The following is a 21,557-nucleotide window of genomic DNA, read 5'->3' on the forward strand; positions in this document are numbered from 1 at the left end:
GTGGAGGGAAATATATCCTTGGTTGTGGGGTCTGTTTGGAGGTGGTGGAAATGACGAAGGATGATACGATGTATCAGGAGGTTGGTGGGGTGGTCGGTGAGGACCAGTGGGGTTCTGTCCTGGTGGCGATTGGAGGGGGCGGGGTTCAAGGGCGGAGGTGCGGGAAGTGGAGGAGATGCGGTGGAGAGCGCATCGACCACGTCGGAGGGGAAATTGCGGTCTTTGAAGAAGGAGGCTATTTGAGTTGTTCGGTGGTGGAATTGGTCCTCCTGGGAGCAAATGCGACGGAGGAATATGGGATGGTGTTTTTAGAGGGGGCAGGGTGGGAGGACGTGTAATCTAGGTAGCTGTGGGAGTCGGTCGGTTTGTAGTAAATGGCTGTGTTGAGTCAGTCGCCCGAGATAGATAGAAATGGAGGTGTCTAGGAAGGGGAGGGAGGAGTCTAAGCGTCTCATATATTTCTTGATGCAGCTCATTGTCACATTTTGTCTGATAACACTTCTTTAAAGTTCCTTGACAGTTTTTAATCTTATTCCATTTAGGTAAGTTGCTATTGATATCACTTCCCAAGACAGAAAAGAATATGAGGTTTGGTTAGAGGGAATTAGACCAGGTTGTAATCAAAAAGGATGCAGTGATCTAGCTTTTCATCCAAAGGGAAGGACTGGAGGTCAGGACCTGCATCCATTGGACATACATGCGTCATACATATGACATGGATATCAACACAGAATACTATCATGTTGATGAGCAGATACTTGTACATTTGAGTAGCACCTTATTTTTTGTGTTATGCTAAAAATGCTTTAAACAAGGATCACTTACAAGCATATAGCGATTACATGGGATTCTCTGTGGACAATAGGATCTAATAAACAACAGTGAAAATGGCCACTTAATAGGTTCTTTTGCTCATAATGGTTGAGGGAAGAATATTAGCCAAGAAATCAGGCAACCCTCTACTCTTCTTCAAATAGATCCAGTTAAAAATCACACAACTTTGTCCACCCCAGTCCAACACGGCACCTCCAAATCATCAAATAGACCCAGGAATCCTTAATATTTCCTCATTTGTCTTGATTTAGAATCTCAACAAAAGACAGTTCCAAATTTTCAGAAGGTTCTGTTAGATTTCCACTTCAACTCCAAGAAGCAAACTTAATAGGCAAGGCCTCAAATCCCAAGGTTTCAGAGAATTCTATGCCAACTTCTGCAAATATGCAATTCAAGACTTCTTTTCCAAACATGCCAATTTAGAGTTTATCTTATTTTTAAAATTATTTTTCAGGATGTGGGCTTTGCTAGCAAGACTGGTATTTCTGCTGTTTCCTAGTTGCCTTGAAAAGGTGGTGATGTGCTTTCTTGAAACACAACAGTCCATGTTGTAAAGTGCTCTCACAATGCTGATGGTAGAAAATTCCAGGATTTATTCCAGTAACAATTATGTAATGGTGATATATATCTAAATTAGATGTCTGACTTGGATGTGATAGTATTCCACTATGCATCTGCTGCCATCATCTTTAAGGTTGTGGGTTTGGGAGGTTCTATTGCAAAATACTTCATGTGTAGTTGCAGTGCAGGCTGTGGTTAGTACAAACTGAAGCCAATCAATGTGGTTGACTGTTTAGTGGCCATTCAGTTAAAGAACAATTAGGCATACGCAATAAATGCCAGAGTGACGAGTGATACCCTCATCTCATGAAAGAATAATTGTGTCACAGTAGGAGAGTTAAGAGTATGCCGCTGGAGAAGCACAGCCGGTTTAGGCAGCATCTGAGCAGCAGGAGAATTGACATTTCGAGCATAAGCTCTTCATCAGAAATGAGGCTTGATTCTCCTGCTCCTCAGATGCTGGCAGACCGGTTGTGCTTTTCCAGCACCCCATATTCTGATCTCCGGCATGTGCAATCCTCACTTTCTCACAGTAGTAGCGTTCACTGTGTCAGAAGATCCAGGTTCAAGCCCCACCTGCCCCAGTAACATGTCATAACACACTTGAACAAATTGATTAAAAATATCTATACTGAATGCAAGGTGGGCAGGTGCCAGAAGGTTAATTTAATGGATGAGAGGCTAATTAAACCAAACACTTTGTAGAGTTTAAGTGTGATGGGGAAAAAAAAATCACAAAAACATCAAATGACTGCTTTGTTTTGGATAGTGCCAAACACCTTATGACCTGTTGCTGCTAAACCCATCAGCCATATGAACCGTATTACAGTCCTGTCTTGTGCCTTATAGAGGATAGAAAGGGAGTCAGGCGCTGAGTAATTCACTGCAAATTATTCTGAAGTGCAATAGTAGTCACATTATGTAAGTTGATAGTCTAGCTTAGTCTCTATAATATAAAATATAGATTACAAATGACAACCTGTTGGCTGCTCGTCCCAGTTTGGCCTGAACTTGTCGAATTACTTAAGGTGCAAATAAGAAAATACAAACAATAAAACAGCAGCTGCCAGCAAGGTGAATCAAGTACACGACTAAAGAATTCTGTGGGGTCTACAAATAACAGGCACTGCATAATGCTAAGATTTTTACCTTTTCCATTCCCAACAAATGGCTGAGCATTTCCTTCTTTTTGAATGTTGGCATATCATTGGTGAGTAGAGCCTCAGTCACATCCAGTATCCTTTTCTCATGATGCATAATCTGCTTCTGTTGCTCACGGTTAAATAAAATATCACGTAGCTCTTTTACAATGCTGAATAGAAAAACCAAAATAATAATTAAATGCACCAGATGTAACACATGCTGTGGATCAGGACAGTGACTATAATTCATGCTGCAGGAATATGTAGGCTTAGCGAGAGTAAATATAACTTACACAGTGGGTGAAAGTTACCGACAGTAATTCATATCGAGTGGGTCATAGTGCCAGTAACATACACTGTGGTGGGTCAGACTGACAGTAATTCACAATGGAGATGGGGGTGGGGAGAAGGTTGAGAGAGTAACAATAATTTACACGAGGTTAGGGGAATGAATACCCATAACTTACAATGTGGATGGGGATATTGATCATAACTCAAATGATGTGAATTAGAGTGACGATAACTCAGTGAGTAGCGGATCAGAATGACAGTGACACTGCAAAAAGTGAGTGACAGTAACCAGGTTGTGGTGGGTCAGTGAGCAAACTACTTGGTGGAATAGAGTGATGTGAAAATCCAGATTTTCACAAAGTTGTAAACACTCTATGAGCCCTTAAAAATGGTGAGCAGGATTCAGTGTAGAAGTTATGCTGTGATTTCTGACATTCAATTCTGGCTGATTGGGGAAGGGAGCATAGTGTGACTCACATGAAGGAAACTTGAACTCAGCAGGGCCATTTGAATTTACAAGAGTTCAAATCATTTTATGCGGTAGCAAGAGCTTAAACCCATAGTGTGGGAGACATGGACTTTTACAGTTAACATTATTTCTTGGACGACTGATAAGGTCTGTAAAACTGTCATGATGTGGAGTTATTTAAACACAGAACCTTTGAAAATGGAAACAGCATGCCTGTGATACTGCATAAAACTTTGTTCTGCTAGTTAAGCTGCTGTTTGTTCACACTACCCCAAGGACTATCATTATATCATGAATGCCTGGCAGTTTTTCACAAGCTATAATTATCTCAGCTGCAGGTCATAAATCCACTTTTATTAACAGCTCAAAAAGGTTATTTAGAGATTAGTAGTCTCTGATGTGCAGTAATTAATAGTTTTTTTAATATGAGGGCTTAATAACGCGAGGACATTTAAAAGTTTGAATAGGTTTTCATGAATGGAAACTTTTTTTAAACATGGTGAAGGCTTTAATAGATATTTAGACCTTTATTTTATTCAATCCCAACATGCCTTCTGAGTTCAGTTCATGATGGATGTTGGATGAGTTGAAAAAATAAGGTTAAGGACTAGGGGTACTAAGCAGGTTGGCAAAGTTGATATTATGTTCATTTGGGCTAGGTAAAGGGTAAGCATGAGCTGGCATGGGGTGATGAAGGTTGCATTCAATGTGGGTGGGGTGGGTTAAAACGTAATAGAAAATGTTCAAACCATGGTGCCTTTTAAACAGATCCTTCAGCACTCAACAATCCTTGTGGCTATTTGCACGTCTGCAGTGCAGCAGGCCTGACTCTATCCTGGACACACACTCCCCAGAACGAAGTACGCTCAATTTTAGGGAGCTTCTCCTGACATGCACTACCTACATGGGAGCGAAGGTCCAACCTAATTTTCACTGTGGTTGACCAAACTGAAAGTAAACGATGCTCTCAGTTGGAGAGGACAAAGCAACTCATGCTACATTGGGTCGGAGTGACAGCTGCTTGCATTGCATGTTATAAACCACAGTAGTAGTATCCACCTATTCAGCTCAAGGCGAATCTGCTTATAGTGCATGATGTTCCTCTGGATAGCTTCAAGCACTAGACAGAATTCCTCGTATGTTGTGAGATTGAGATTTTCCAGAGAGCTGTACTTCATTGGTTGCTGTTTGTGAGCCATGATGATGTGCCTAATACAGTCTTGCACATGGATCAAGGGCATCCTAGGGCCTGATTCGCCCTCATCTTTCAACTGAAATAAAGAATTTCACAGCATAGTGTTAAAGGGAAGTTTACCTCTAGGATAAATCTAAAATTAAAGTAAAATGTACAGGTAAAAAATGAAACATTGATTAACAATTGGTTTAAGCATATCAATTTATATCAACAAATTCTATCAATTACATGATAGATGACTTACCATGAAATTTGTAATCCCTTTTTTTCAAAATCTTGGACCAAAAATGGGAAAAGGACTACTTTAAAGCAAGAGCTGTTGAAGGAGTTGCTGCACTTTTAAAAACAGTTTACTGGAACTCATTGTGCGTTGTATTTACAGTATTGCTTTGTTTAAGCAGTGTGGGAGGATGTCCAAGAGCACCATGAGCATGTACTTCTCCCAGAAACAGTATTGATTGGTTTATGCAATCAGGAACAATTGTGGAGGCCAGGGGTTATCTACATGATAACAACATTCGGAATAGCTCCTGGACAGATGAACAGAGAGCGAGTGAACAATACAGCGGTAGAAGTCTCCACACTGCAGAAGTCAGCATCACTTTCTCCCTGCAGTGAAGTAACCATGACGTGGAAGATTACTTCTTCCACTGGCTATAAGTTGTTGCTTCTAACCAGTGACTGAAAGACTGAATGAGTATGCAAATAGCCCTATGTCTGCAGGAAAGAAATGGAAGAACTTGGAAAGAATAAGAAACCTGAAGATTGTGGAGAAAACAATAAGATACCTCGTCGAATCCTGTAGACTGGTGCTACTGAACTGTCTTTCACCAGTATTTTTCCCACAATCTACAACATCCATGCGTTTTGGTTGTAATATGTGATCATAAGGTTTTGAGAAGGAGATTACAGGTTCAGCTAGTAGACTTAAACGTTGATAATTAAGAGATTTATTTGCCTACCATTAAAATAGATTTCTTTGTAATAAGAAGACTCTGGTAAACTCCCACCAAATCTTGGAGTTTGACAGGAAATCTGGGGACATTGAGTAACTTTGTGAAATCTTTAATTTTCATGATGTGTTGGGGGCTTGAATATATTCCCATCATTTTTTATTCATTCATGGGATCAGGGCATCACTGGCTAGGCCAACATTTATTGCCCATCCCGACATTTATTGCCCATCCCTAAATGCTCAGATGGCAATTCAGAGCCAACCACATTGCTGTGGGTTTGGAGTCACATGTAGGCCAGACCAAGTCAGCATGGTAAATTCCTTCCCTAAAAGGACATTAGTGAACAAGACAGGTATTTCCCCAACAATTGACAATGGATTCATGGACATCACTAGACTCTTCATTCCAGATTTTTATTCAATTCAAATCCCACCATCTGCTATGGTGCAATTCAAACCCAGAACATTACTTAGGCCTCTGGACTAACAGTCCAGTGATCATATCACTAGGTCTTGCATCCCCTGAAATATGTACTCACTGAGGTGGATTTAAATGCTAAATTCAGAAGTGTGTATCTTATTCTATAATTTATGATATTAATAATTACTTTATAATAAAAGCTGCGGTTGGTAACTGGAAATTGATTTTTTTTCTGAAGAATAACTAAGTTACCATTTTAAACCGTGCTAATTTTCTTACGCTTAGTACAAATAATTGTTATATAAATGATTGATTGCTCCCTATGGAATGCAATTTGCCTGTATAGATGCAACATCTAGTAACACTGCAGTGCTCAGTGATATGTAACTTGCTCACTGGGATCTTTGTCAGCTGTCTGATGTATTCTCAGACTTTGGAAGATAAATTGCTTTCCGAAGACATGGCTTTGACCATCATATTTTGAGTAAAGATTATTACATGACAAGTTAAACAGTAAAATAACTGCCAATTCATTAAAATTACAAACTGAAACTTAATTCCTGACTGCAAACTAGTAAAAGAAGCCATGTTTTATTAACCTTAATAACACTAAGGCTGAGCCAATGTTAGCAGCCCAGAACACTGACAAGGTGGTTAGTTGGAAAAGATAATCAACTCTAAATTGGACAAGTGCTGCATATTTCTCTGAATGTTCAACTGTCAATCAACAGTCAAAACATAAAACCGAAATATCTGCCAACAGAAAACTCAAAGGTATTGGTGGTTTAGCAATCATCTGTTTCTGTAAACAGGTGAACATCCTGAGCTGAGAAATTGTCAAAGATCACTGATAATGTCTGTTAATATCTGCAGAAACTAACACCTCATTACTCAACAGCCCTGAGCTGCCTCATTCTGATCAGTCACCTCCCACTATATGCAAATGAGGCAATTGAAATGACTGTTACATTCCATCTAAACATCTATAGCTTCTCTTTCAACAATAATAAACAAAATTTTAGTGATTAACTTAAAATGATCATCTCAAAATCTTGATAAAAAATATACATACATTAAAAGATTTCTTTATCAAAGAGGACAAATTTTTAATTTTGCATCAAGACTGTTACTATTCAAATAAGAGCATGCCTGAAGTAGTCACATAACATACCGACCGCTATAATCCTTCTTGGCTGACTGGAGTTCCAATCGGCTTTTTTTTTTGGTGAAGCTTACTTTGTCCCTTGATCAGTTTGTTTAGAGAAGTCCTATAGTTGCTCATATAGCTATAAGTTGGTGCTGTGTGACCTGTGCAGATGTTGCATTTTACATTTCGGGGGAGGGGGGGGTTGTGATTTTGAGGGGTTGGTTAGCTCAGTTGGCTGGACAGAAGGTTTGCATTGCAGAGTAATGGCAGTAGTGTGGGTTCAATTCCTACACTAGCTGAGGTTACAACGAAGGACTCTCCTTCTCAACCTCCTCCCCTACCTGAAGTGTGGCCTCCCTCAAGTTAAATCATCACCAGTCATTTCTCTGTACTGAGGGAGCAGCCCATGGCTCACTAGGATAACAGTGACCTTACTTTGGCTGTGATTGCCACTGACTCAACCGAAGCAGAACACACTGTCGCATTTAACAACTTCTGCCCTTCTGATGACAGGAGCAAGATAAAATTCATAAATAATACTGTCCCACTCTCCTGTAGCATTACACCATAATATAACAATGCAAGCTCATCAAGGTGAAGCACGTTAGTGACAAGGAATGGAATAAATTCAATTGCAATAATAAACTTGCAAGGTGAAGCCTATGAATTTTCTTGCAACAATGTGCTTCAGCCACTGACTTTACACATCCAAAAGTAATCTAAATGAGAGAATGTATTGGTTTTTAGCAAGTTTTGAGATTGGTGTTTTTCAATTAGGGTTAGAAATGGAGTTTTTGATTCTGATCAGAATTTCTAGGTCGTATATTGTGCAGTTGGACATTTTTTCTGTTTTCCACACCTATGATCCACATTGCTATTTTGAAAAAGGTTTGTACCTAGCATTAAAGTTAGAAAAGATTTTGTGTGTATGTCCGTTTTAAACTAAAGACAGATGGCTAATCATATTTCACACAGGAATCATACATAGAATTTGATTCATTTGGAAGCACTAGCTGATGAAGGAGCAACGCTCCAAAAGCTAGGGCTTCCAATTAAACCTGTTGGACTGTAAGCTGGTGTTGTGAGATTTTCAACTTTGTACAGCTCAGTCTAACACCAGCATCTCCAAATCATAGAATTTGATCTCAGAGCTCTGCACTAGGAACTACAGTTCTATGTTAGTGCTGCACCAGAAGTATTTTTGCTTCTTGGCTCAAGTCATACCTCAGGCATTAGAGATGTATCGTCAGTCAAAGTATGCCTCTTCTCCTCTTGCTCTATCATTGCTTGCTCCAGGTTTGAAGTCACTGCGGCAACCATGATGTTTGCAAAGATAAAAGATGCTCCAATGATGAAGATGAAAAGGTACAGTGCACCCCAGTACATTGTTGCTCCATCCTTTTGCCTGGAAATAAGACAGTTTTGTGAATATCAATGTGGCATTCTTTTCCTCAGTGGCACTGTTTAGTTGGGAGTTGTCATAAACAGAACACTTAAGTATGTTTTGCAGCATCTGTTACATAGTTTGTCTTACAGTCTTTCAAAACTGCAGGAAGGACCAGATCAGTCCTTGATCTATGTAGTTGAACGAGAAGATTCTGGCCACAGTTCATCTTGGCAATGAAATAATTTCCACTCTTCATATATTCCAGACTGCAACACTAGAAAAATCAACTAATTTGCTAATTCTATAAAGGCAGGTCTGAATTCTAAATTTTGCACAGTATACTTCATGTTAAAAAGGTGTGATGTGAGTACCATACATAGAAACTGTAAACCACTTATATAGGATAAATGCACCATAATGACAGATAGTTCAAGGACAAAGATGGAGAAAATTGGGTAAAGTATTCTGTGGACTTTGAAAAAATATGAACCAATTTCAAGAAGTGCTTGAGGTGCAGTGGTAGTGTCCCTACCTCTAGACCAGAAGACCCAGTCCCACTGCTCCAGAGGTGTGTCATAACATCCCTGAACAGGCTGATTAAAAATACCTATACTTCACTGGAAGGACTTCTGATGATGCATTATTGGTCAGGGGCTTCTCACATATAAAAACAGCAGCTTGTTAACTGAAGTTACCTGAGCCCTAGCGACTGGCTTGGGCTGATTGGAATTGGTTCAGCTCATCTCAGAGGAAAGCAAGGCAAGTAACATAAGTTATAAATCCTTATTTTGTGGAAGATTAATGAGATTATGCTAATGATGTCCTTGGGCTGGAGCCTACAATGAAAGGCTGGGATTCTTTGAATTGTCATCCATGCCAGATTCTCACTTTGCAATATATTTGCAAATCAATAGAGTACATAACTTGGAGGAAAATTTGCACAGAATACATCTATATGCAACTGCTTCCTTTGTTCTTCTAAAACTGTTCTTACAATTAATCTTGTACCCCAAAGTGAAAAAACAAACACAAGTCTGGACTGTGTCTGGAGAAGAACAGACTTACACAAATTGTTCATAAATTTGCACCCATCCATCTTGTGTGATGCAGATGAACAGCGAGTACATAGCTTTCTCCAAACTCCCAAATGATTCTGGAACTGCAGTGCTAAATATGATCACCCCAAACACAGCGAATACCTGCAAAACAAAAGATCTCATTTTCTGCAGCTTGAATGGGAAGATATTGAAGCTGACAAAGGAAGTTAATTAATACCCACAGTGCTGGGTAGCTGTAATGAGTTCAGTGAAATAAGTGGATATAGCTTAAGGCTTACAATAGAATATATTATTGTACAAACCCTTTGGATGGAACTTTAAAATTTTACAGGCATGTTAAACAGATGTTGCGGAAATAATTGAAGTCTAGGAAAACAAAAATCATTTCCAGGCTATGGTGAAACCAGGGTGGTATTTAATGAAGGTGAAAGGAATGTTGCTTGCTGGAGAGCTGGCAACATCTCATTCCCTTTTTAGGGAAGGTTGAATTAAGTCTAAGAGTGTGGTGCTGAAAAAGCACAGCCAGTCAGGCATCATCTGAGGAATAGTAGAGTCGATGTTTCGAGCATAAGCTCTTTATCTTCCTGCTCCTCAGATGCTGCCTGACCGGCTATGCTTTTCCAGCACCACAATCTTCGACTTATCTCCAGCATCTGCAGCCCTCAATTTCTCCTAGTTGAATTTTTCAGGCACTTAATTGGTGATTGGACGATCTTCCCTGGGATTAGTGACTCTGCGGGCAGAGATGCTGCCCAACTACAGGAGTGGTGTGACACCTACCAGAGGTGTAGGATCATTGCTGTTTCCAGGCCCCAGATGGATGATGGCAGATGAGAGGTTGGGATCATGGGATCAGCAGCAAAGGCAGGAGTTGGCTCTCAGTAGACCTTCTCCTTCCTGAGACTGGCTCCATTGATCAGGCACTGGGATATTGGATGAGGACAGCGCCTCACACCCTCACTTGCTGTTCCCTAACGGGTCCACGAAACAAATCCCACACCAGTCTGACTGTAATACTCTCTGTATGTTGAGTTCACTGCCAGTTGCATTTTTCACATCAGGAGTGGTGGGATGAAGCCCTTAAGTGAGCAACTAATGGCCACTGAAGGCCCTCAGTTGGCCACAGGTCAGGAAAGTGCATGGTCCTCGCTCAACCAACTCAATGTATCCTGTGACTAAATCTACCCTAGCGAAAGGCAATAAATTTGGCTCAAGATTTTCTTTTTAAAAGAATGGAGAATGCAGAAAGAAGAGGGGATATAGGGAGTTGAGGAGCTCCAAAGCTTTGAGAGGAATGTGTTTGAGCAAGGGAAGTACACAGAGTAACAATTTCACCACTGTAGGAATTCAGGGAAGGTGAAGAATGGGCGAGATGAACAAAGATCAAAAGTTCAGAAGATGATTGACCATAACAGTATCAATAAAGTTGGGTAAAAAAAAAAAATCTACTATTCGACCAAATAATACAATATATTTAATTTCAGCAATGGATACGGCTGTTGATATGGTGCATAATAACACTGCCGTCTACTTTGGAAAATAGTGACATGCTCAAGGAAACACCTTCAATCCAGGCAACATTTAAAATGGAGATAACCCAGATACTGTGGAAAAAGCCAGAAAGTTAAGCCATCATTTCTTTAATTCACCTTCCATTACAAACCTCTTTAGTATTTGAGAATTCAATTCTGGTTCTTTAAATGGTAACATAGCTTTGTTCTGTGCTTACCTGTGATGGGGTGAGGTCGAGCTACACCTCAGGAAATAAATTTATTAATTTCTATGCATTACCACAGTGTTTCCATTCTGTATGAAGTAATGGAATAAGCAATCAACAGTGAAATTCGTCTGTATAAGCACATCCTTGTTATCTGTAACTGTCATGGATTCAGCACTAAAACTCCCGATTAAATGATTTTCTTGACTTTTTGAGCAAGTGACAACACAAGTGAATTATATTAAACTCTGCAGTGAATTTCAATTTCCAAAAGGCTTTTAATTTTAAAAGGCTGCAAATTTCAATAGCAATGGAGATTCATAGTAATGCATAGAAATAATAAATTTATTCTGAGGTGTAGCTAGACCTCACACCACAGGTGATCACCGGGAAGCACAGAACAAACTATTGAAGGTGTTTCCTTTAGCATGTCACCATTTTCCAAAGTAGACAGCAATGTTATTATGCATTATATCAACAGCCGTAACCATTGCTGAAATTAAATATATTGCATTATTTGGTAGAATAGTAGATTCTGTCACTGGACTAGCAATCCAGTTGCTCAGACTAATGGTCTGATGACAAGGGTACAAATCCCACCACAGCAATAAATCGATAAATCTGCAATAAAAAGCACAAAACTATCACTGATTGTTGTGAACTCCATTTTGGTTTGCTAATGCCCTTGACAGAGGGAAATCTACAATTCTTACCTCGCCTGAAAAGTTGTCTGGTCTACCAGACTCACAGTCATGTGGCTGACTCTTAACTGCCCTCTAAGATTTGCTGGCAAGCTACACATTTCAAGGGCCACTTGGGATGGGCAACAAATGGTGGCTTGCCAGCAATGCCTACAACTCATCAAACAATAATACAAAAAGTGGGTCTGCAGGTGCCTCCATCTGTTTTGTCAGATCTTTTTTAAAAATACAGATATCATATTAACCCATTTTCTGTCACATCCCTAACGTCCACTGGCTTTCCATATTGATTATAAGTATATCATAAATCTCGTAATGTGTCTTAGTACTTTAGGATAATTAACTATCTCTGGGGATGTATTAGTTCAACTAGCTTAATACTTCATCTTATTTGTTGAAATATTATTTTACTTGTAATGCATCTGTTTGGAGAGGGCATATCCTTCATGTCGACCCTTCTGAATCCTTAAGCATTCAAATTATTTTTCACTTATTCTGTTTCAAACAAATTTTGTGATTTTCACCTATTCTCTTGTAGCCCTCTTGTTGCTGTGGTGTTGAAATCATGTTTTACTGTTACTTTATTGCCTTGGCTGCTGTGCAATTTTCAGGTCTCTCTATTTTAGTCTGAGCATCCTGTAATGGTCTTCTGTTTGCTGGCTAGGTTACAATCCCCAATTCCAGGTCAGCAGCCCAGAAGTACACACGATGGGAAACTGATGATCTTCCCAGAGGTGGCCAATTAAGAAGCTGTGTTCCTCTTTGGAGTGGATTGCTGATTTTGCTCCAGGCGCAGGTGTGAGAAATTCCCTGTGAGGCAGAAAGAGGCCAGGGATCTGGCCTGAACAGTTTCCCCCATGTTTCTAAACTCTTCACCTCCAAATATCTCCAGAGAGACAGGAAATTCAGCTAAATGGGTTTCTTGCATATGCCTCAATTAGCCACCTTTTCACCCCCTACAGACTTTGGAAAACGAACGATTCTCTTCAGCCCATCTTTAAGAATGGGCTTAGCATTCACTTACAACTGCTTGGTCCAAATTAACATCTGGGTGTAGATAATTTTCAGTTACTCTGTATACCTTTCCCATTTCTTATACATTTTCTTGACCAGTTATATCTTCCAACTGACTAGACAATTTAGATTTTCCAAAATAAACAATTTTGTTCTTAAATATCTTATTGAACTCTCTTCAAAGCATAAAACTGCACTTACTCTTAAGGTGACCTGCAGTCTACACAGCATATTCCTCATGTTAGTTTGCATTTGTAAACTCAGTGATGATTACCCAGATTTTTGCCTTGTTGGAAAGGCTGGCATTAGCTGCCTTCACAGCTGTGTGATTACAGTGAAGTGCTTGAAAGCTGAACTGTGCAAAATTAATCAGGTAAGAGTAAGTCTGTACCTTGTGGATTTGTTTGGATAGCCAGGGTACTTTTTTTGGAGGTAAGGTTCCACTTTGGATTTGGTCCCAGGGCATTTTAGGGGGAAGGCAAGTTGTCTTTTGAAAGAGGTAAGGCACCTTTGGGAGAACTAAGGTTCCCTTTGGGATTATTAAAAAGTAGACAAGCATAAACCCATTGAGACCGTCATGCTGTCAAAGCTATCCAAAAATTTTTTTAAAAAAGTTTAAAGCAATTTAGTCTACTTGCTGACATAAGACATAATAGCATTTGATGAAGGAATTCCAATGAATTGAATGTGTTTTTTAGGTAACGCTTTTAAAAAACAAACATATAATCAATAGACATGTGGAACTTCATTATATGTCAGCATGAGGTTTCCCCATGTTGGACGTTGGTCGAGTTGGTAAGGCCATTGTACATCAAGGGAAATATTATCTATCGTTTGAGATGGTCTTAAGCTCACACTTGTGTGATGAAGTTATTTGTTAATTATCAGCTGAAGTTTGGACATTGTTCAGGCCTTCCAGGGTATGGATACAGTCTACTTGGTTAGTAAGTTTGTAGATGGCACCAAAATTGGTGGCATAGTGGACAGTGAAGAAAGTTATTTAAGATTACAAAGAGAACTTGATCAACTGGATCAATGGGTTGTAGAATTGCAGATGGAGTTTAATTTGGATAAATGCAAGATATTGTATTTTGGTAAAACAAATAAGGGCAGGCCTATACAATCAGTTCTGCTATAACGTGAATTGGCTTTAACACTATTGAAGAATTTAGACCTTATGTGTAGAACACAAATTTTCCTTACTGACTATAACATGATTCTGGTCTCATGAGTTTCAATGGCAGGGCTATAGCGCGGTTTTTCTTATAACACGAAATCACACGAGAACAAAACTACTGCGTTATATCAGAACTGACTGTACAGTCAAAAGGGAAGCCCTGGGTAATGTTGTAGAACATGAGTCTAGGAATTCAGTTACATAATTCTTTGAAATTTGCATTATAGGTAAGTAGCGTGGTTAAGAAGATGTTTAGCACGGTTGCCTTCATTGCTCAGACCTTTGAGAACAGGAGTTGGGATGTGATGTTGAGGTTGTACAGGACATTAGTGAGGCCTTTCTGGAGTACTGTGTGGAGTTCTGGTCACCCTGTAATTGGAACGATATTATTAAATTGGAGAGGGCTGAGAAGAAATTTACTAGAATATTCCCAGCAATGGAGGGTTTGAGTTATAAAAATAGGCTGGACAAGATGGGACTTTTTTCACTGAAGTGTAGGAGATCGAGAGCTGAGCTTATAGAGGTTTATAAAATCATGATGGGGCAGAGATAAGGTGAATAGCAAGGGTCTTTTTCTTAGGGCGGGAGAGTTCAAAACTAAGGGGCAATTTCTTTTTAAGGTGAGAAGAGAAAGTTTTAAAGATGACACAAAGGGCAATGTATTTACATAGAGTGGTTTATGTGTGGAATGAACTGGCAGGGAAAGTAGTGGATAGAAGTACAATTACAAAATTTAAAAGACATTTAGAGAAGTACATGAATAGCAAACGTTTGGAGTGGATAGGGGCCTAATGCAGGTAAGTGGGACTAGTTTATATTGCAACATTGTCAGCGCGGACTAGTTGGATCGAAAGGTTTGTTTCCATGCTGTATAACTCAATGTCTCTATAAAGTATCTGAGGAGTCGCAAATGGAGCTGAACACTGTGCAATCATCAGCTTTTTTTCCCAATTCTGAATTATGGTGGAGGCAAGTCAGTAGTCGACCTGCTAAAGATGTTTGGGCCCAGTAGACTAGCTTGAGGAACTCCTGAACTGATGCTCAGAAACTGAGATGACTGATCTCCAACAACCATAACCATCTTCCTTTGTGCTATGTATGACTCCAACCAGTACAGAGGACTTCCTGATGATTCCCTTTGACTTCAGTTCTGCTTGGACTTCTTGATGCTATACTTAGCCAAATGCTGTGTTGCTATCAAGGGCAGTCACACTCATCTCATCACTGGAGATGTGCAGTTCATGTCGTATCTCCCAATTATCTGACCTTTCCAGCTTATTTGCACATTATTAATAACGTGATTCAGACATTTTTTTCCAGCAAGATTTGGCCCGTTGAAATCAGTTACTCAATAGTATAATCGTGGGAGAACCAGACATAGTCCAAATATAGATGCCTGGCTAATCAGTCCATTTTTGATAGAAAAGAGTCAACAGCTCAAGTATTAGCCTTAATTTTGTATATTTTATATTCATTTTCAGTTTATCACACTTCACAGATGGGGCACAATGAGTAAAACAGTTCTCACTTGACATTATTTTCTGTTTGTGTGAATAAACAGCATCGTTGAGAAATGAGACTGCAACTTACACAAGCTCTTAAATGTAGAACACAAACTCTCGTAGTAGCAACTCAGAATTCACAGCTGTGAACATGGTGTATAAAAATACTAAGAACATGGAGAAAAGTTGCCTGTACCATAATACATGGTCTTAACATCTGGACTATCTACTTCTGATACTTAAGGATAAAATCTTATAAATGACTGAACGCAGTAACAAACAAACATTTGGTGCTTTGGTATCATACTAAATCAATTATTCCTGCATTAAAACTACATTTTCTAACTGCACATTCATATTAGCCCGAGTGGTTTCCAGACTAGAGTGGTCTGCAAAAAAAATCTCATGGTCTTCAGGATTGTGGGAATGAGGCAGCAATATAATAAAAAAAAAGCAATGTACATTTACTGATTAATTGGTGGGGGTCTTGAAATGGGAAAGCCACGCATCAGCTTGAACTGAGCTCACTACACCTGGCTGGAATCCAATAGAAATAATGATGCAAAAACTGTATTTTTTTTTAATTTTCTGACGCGTGCCACAATCGCAAATGGAATCTTAGATGACTATCATTCTTAACCTCACTAATACCTTCTTGATTTCAGTCCTGACAATCCCAGAGTCAGAACAATCACAAGTAAACCTTTGTTTGTTAAGGTTCTATGTTTTTTTTAAAAAAAAATAGCAGATATCACATCTTGTCCTAAAAGGTTACTTGAGAAAAGCAGTTGCACTAGACAACAGGATGTGTGCTGTACGAGGTCCTTGAGACATATTATGAGTAGCACCTGCATAGATGCAAACGTTACTTACTTGTACTCACCAATGTGATCAGGATGAGCAGGAAGATAACATTGGCCATGTCGGAAACTGACTGGATGATTACCTGCACCATAATGGCCAGACCCTGGATCGCAGCTAAACTCCGCACCATTCGCAGAGCTCTCAGTACTCTAGAATAATCAACAAAAGGGCCTTATTTAATCACAAGCTTTAAATGAAAAACTACATGCGAGTCAAACATTTCTGAGCAAAATAACTACTGGACTTTTTCATGAAAATATTCATAAATTCAACAGTACTTACTTTTTAATTTCATTGTAAAACACATCAGACTTGCTTTAAGCAAAACTGATGTTCTCACAGTTCCATGTGAAAAATGAGTAGATTTTGCTCTATTTTGAAATGGGAGCTAACAACAAAATGGTGTTTTGTCCTGCTTTGTACAAACTAATTTCATCAATGGCATGACTAAGACAAAATCATTAACCATTGCGCATCAATAATAATCCTTCTTTCACACTTCAAGAATCAACAGAAATTTAAACCCTGTAAATACTGATGTTAAAATAATCTTTCAAACTATTACAGAAAATTTTAAGAATGATGATATAAGCTTTTTGACTTGCACTTATCAGGACAATTTGCAAGAAAACCCAAAGGAAAATCAACATTTGTAATGTATGAAAGGAGTGTGCTAATTCATTGACAAGGGAATTCTGATTGGTATAGATGTTATCGTGGATCTTGCGCCAATTAATGATGACTGCCAAGCTTTGTTTAATTTTAAAATAGGCAGGTTGACTCCAATTGTCAAAGCATTGCCCTGAGAAATGAACAAGTGAGTGACTGTCACCTATTTTATTGAGTGTATATTTCTTTTTTGTCTGTAAAGGTCAGGGTCCTGTCTGAATTAGGATATAGCTTCCAGTACACTGAATGTGTCACATTGTAATCCCGACTTCGACTCAACCAATTTAGATTTCTTTGTGTTGCAATATTGTCCAGTCACAGAATCACTTCTATTATTAGACACTGTGTTGCGAGTTCAGCACTCTCTACTCATACAGCATAAATGTTGATTTCCTATAGCAAGAGCATTCTTGTGAATTGTCCTGAGAAGTGCAAGACAAAATACTTTGACAAATTGTCTTTTTTCTGCAATACTCAAGTTTTACACCACTGAACAACTGCCAATTATGGTATAATGAAATTTCACAGACATGATCATACAGTTAAAAATCACACAACACCAGGTTATAGTCCAACAGGTTTATTTGGAAGCACTAGCTTTCAGAGCGCTGCTCCTTCACAACCATCTGATGAAGGAGCAGTGCTCCGAAAACTAGTGCTTCCAAACAAACCTTTTGGGACTATAACTTGTCGTTGTGAGATTTTTAACTTTGTACACCCCAGTTCAACACCAGCATCTCCAAATCAGGACTAAATAGGCGCTTGGTGACTGAGCAATTCAGAAATGAGCTTTTTTGATGCACAAGCACGCATTATGGTATTCATAACACACATCAAATCAGGCTCGGCTAGAGTGGAAGTCAGGAGCAGCACATTTCTCCAATTAACAAAAATACAAAGGGAAGGCATAAGTATCACTATGTCCTGATCTGGAGTTAATGGCTGCATAGGGAAATAATGCCAAGACTGTATTGTTAGAGACAGAAAGAAAAATTAAAACTTTTTAAAAATAGTTAATTTTACTAATTTCAGGGCATAATTTACCAGCAGGAATTAATCCAAAGAATGGGGCAACGGAATGGATCAAGTTGTGATCCCAGGAGATTGGGGGGAGGGGGAAGCCAAGATGGCAGCGACCTAGTAGGTCTACCCTGCTGAGCTCTGCACCAGAACCCAGACAAAGTGGGGCACTCACCCTCTCTTTATTATCTAATGCGGTAGAAATAATTATTTTTGACCCCTAGAATTATCCTGTGTTAATTTAAATTTATTAGGAAAATGACTAAAGGGAAGGGAACGCGAGGATCGCAATAAGCAGGGATCCCACCCCCGGACACACCAGTGGTTGCAGCGTCAGCCTCCGCGATCACCCCAGTGGACTTACCTATGGAGCAGAGCCTGATCTCGGAGTTTGTGAAACTCTGAGAGAGGATTGATTTGTCAATGGGGGAGACCCGGACCAGGCTTGAATCGATCTTGGTCATGTTGCAGAAGCACAGCCAGAAGATCCAGCATCTCAGGCAGCATGTCGGAGAGGTGGGGCAACGGGCCGCGGCCTCCAAAACCGCGACAGAATCCTCAGGGGTCTGGTCCAGGCCTTGGAGGAACAGGGTGATGACCTTGAAAATCAAGGGTCGAGTGGGCCCACCAGGTCGCAGTGCACAGACCTGGATTGGGCCAGGGCCCCCGCCCGGTCCTTGTGCGACTTCACCATTATAGAGATAAACAAATTGATGCTGGAAGCCTCTGGAGAACTGGAGATGGATCCTTAGGCTCTGATATACAAGGGATCACGAATTATGCTTTTTCAAGACTTCTCTATGGTCATGATTCCTAACAGGAAGGCCTTCGATGAGTTAAAAAGGCAGCTGAGGGAGTTGAATATCCCGTATTCAGTTAGATATCTGGCAATACTACATTTTAGCTACGGAGGGTCCATGTTCAATTTTTACTCACCGGAAAAGGCGAAAGACTTCTTGGATGCTTCAAAATGACTGGTTGGCATGAACAATATGGACAATTATGTTTATTTTGTTTTTTTCTCTGTAATTTGCCTTGTTTACCTTTTTAATATGGTGGTCTTTTTTTAAATATATGTCGGGGTCACACTTGTTTCCTTTTTTCTTCTTTTTCTCTCTCCTCTCTCTTCCTGTCATCCTTTGTTTCCCTGTTTTTTTAATTTCCTTTTGTTCTTTTTTTCTGGCATGGGTTTAGTTGGGGTGTGGTTGGAGGAAGCGGGAATAGGTTATATATTTTTGTTCTACCATGAGTGCCTAGGATTACAGTATGGAGAGAGCAGGTTGAGTGCCCATTTTTAACATTCTTGTCATAAGATGTTTGTATTTTTTCTCTTACTTTGTGTTGTCTGGGGTGGGTGCATGGCTTTAGCTGGACGAAGCCATGGTGGGGTTAATGGGTGGTATTAGCGCCCCCTGTGGGCAAGGGGGAAGTCTCCTTTCATTTGTGTTACATGTTGGAATACTGTAGAAGTAGCTGTTGGAAGTTTTGAGTTGGTAGTTTTGGAAGTTGTATTTTTAAATTTACACGAACTGTTTATGGTTTTCACTTGGTGCACTATGAGTGGGGATCTTCCTCCTAGGCAGGGGGGGGGGGTCATGAACTGTTTTGGACGATCATGGCTCGCCATTCATTTAAATGGTGCACCTGGAATGTTAAGGGGAGCCATTCACCAATTAAGAGAAAAAAAGATACTGTGAAGCCTCAGAAAAGAGAGGGTCAATGTAGCCTTGCTGCAAGAAACACATTTAACCAATAAGGAGCATTTGAAGTTGCAACGGAGTGTTCGGCCAGATGTTTTTGTCATCCTTTAATTTGAAAAGTAGAGGAGTTGCTATTCTCATCCGGAAGAACCTGCCATTTCAAATACTAGACAAAATTAAGGATGAGTGTGGGCAATTTATAATTCTTAAAGCTTTAATACATTGAGAGGAATATGGGATTTTGAGTGTAAACTGAGCCCTGGCACATCCACTTAAATTTTTTAACGACATGCACTTTCCAGGTTGATGGCCCCTGGGGCGCGTCATATAATTATGAGGGAGACTTTAATCATATTATTGGCCCCTAAGTGGACAGGATGCCTAGGGTCTTGCGGGTATGTCCCTGCAATGCAGGCAGTTGATGGACCTGAACAGGGAGCTGGGGTGGTGGACGTGTGGAGATATCTTCACCTCGAAGGTTGGGATTTCATCTTTTTTGCTAATCCACATAAGAGCCATACTAGAATTGACATTTTTTTTTGTCCCATTGATCTTTTTGAATTCGGTGCTATCTTGCAGAATAGGGAACATCGCCGTTTCTGATCATGGAGCAGTGTACATGGAGGTCAAGACCAGTGGTAACAGGATAGGCTCCCGGCCCTGCCGTATGGACCCTTTCCCCCTGAAAGACAGCAAGTTTATAGAGTACCAGAAAGAAGAATGCCCCCCCAATCTATTACATCCATCAAAGAGACTGCTGGTACTCTTACTTGCAATGCCAAAAAGATTAATGCAGCATTTAGGAAGTTTTACTCTGAGCTGTACCGGTTCGAGGGCTGTGAGGACAGACTTATGAAGATGGAATCCTTTTTTAAGACCCTGGACCTTCCAGGTGTAACTTCAGAGCAGGCGTCTTTTCTGAATGTCCCCCGACAATTCAGGAAATATAGGAGGCGATGAGGCTGCTCCAGAGTGGTAAAGCACCCGGTTCGGACAGATTTCAAAGTGTGTTTAATAAGGAGTTTATTGACATGCTGGCCTGGCCACTCTTGGATATGTACAATTACTCAGTCAGGACTGCCTCCCATCTTCTTTGAGAGGAGCAAATATTTCTCTTAGTCTTAAGAAAGGAAAAACCACAGAGGATTGCACTTTGTACAGGCCCATATCGTTACTGAACTTGGATTTTAAAATTCTGTCGAAAATGCTGGCGTCGAGGCTGGAGAGGGCATTGCCTTTCAGTGTAAAGGTAGATTAGACAGGTTTTATCAAGGGTCGTAGGTCTACTAACAACATTAGAAGAGTATTAAATATGGTCTAAGTATGCCAGCAAAGATTCCAGGTTTGGTAGTTTCCCTGGATGCAGAGAAAACATTTCACCGGGTGGAGTGGCCAAACCTTTTTTATGTCCTGGAACGATTTGGCCTTGGAGGGGTCTTTGCCAAGTGGGTGGCAGTGTTATATAGTGACCCGAAAACAGTGGTTCTCACGAATGATAAGGTCAGGTAGTTTTAGTGTCGGCAAGGCAGCCGACAAGGGTGCTCTCTCTCGCCACTTATTTACATTGGTGATTAAGCCATTGGCAAAGGCCATCCGGAGGGATCCCAACATAATTGCCCCCGGAGGTAGGATCAGGCAGGCATAAAATTACCCTCTATGTGAATGATGTCCTTCTCTTTTTAATCAATCCAATGACATCTGTGCCCTCTTTAAAACAAGTCCATTTGGCTTGT

General features: G+C 40.0%; 1 protein-coding gene across 3 annotated transcripts in view; it reads right to left on the minus strand.

The window, feature by feature from the left end:
• The window catches only part of LOC122563580 (cation channel sperm-associated protein 4-like), a 74,251-nt gene that overhangs the window by 2,536 nt on the left and 50,158 nt on the right, over positions 1-21,557 (minus strand). For all 3 annotated transcript variants that reach the window (XM_043717488.1, XM_043717487.1, XM_043717489.1), the window contains 5 exons: positions 16,455-16,584; positions 9,468-9,601; positions 8,240-8,420; positions 4,357-4,568; positions 2,545-2,707 (listed from right to left, as the gene is read on the minus strand). In XM_043717488.1, the coding sequence (XP_043573423.1) occupies positions 2,545-2,707; positions 4,357-4,568; positions 8,240-8,420; positions 9,468-9,601; positions 16,455-16,584 (820 nt within the window). The remainder of the gene's footprint in view (positions 1-2,544; positions 2,708-4,356; positions 4,569-8,239; positions 8,421-9,467; positions 9,602-16,454; positions 16,585-21,557) is intronic.

The sequence above is a fragment of the Chiloscyllium plagiosum genome, chromosome 27 (genome assembly GCF_004010195.1).
Source record: "Chiloscyllium plagiosum isolate BGI_BamShark_2017 chromosome 27, ASM401019v2, whole genome shotgun sequence".
Classification (NCBI taxonomy): Eukaryota; Metazoa; Chordata; class Chondrichthyes; order Orectolobiformes; family Hemiscylliidae; genus Chiloscyllium; species Chiloscyllium plagiosum.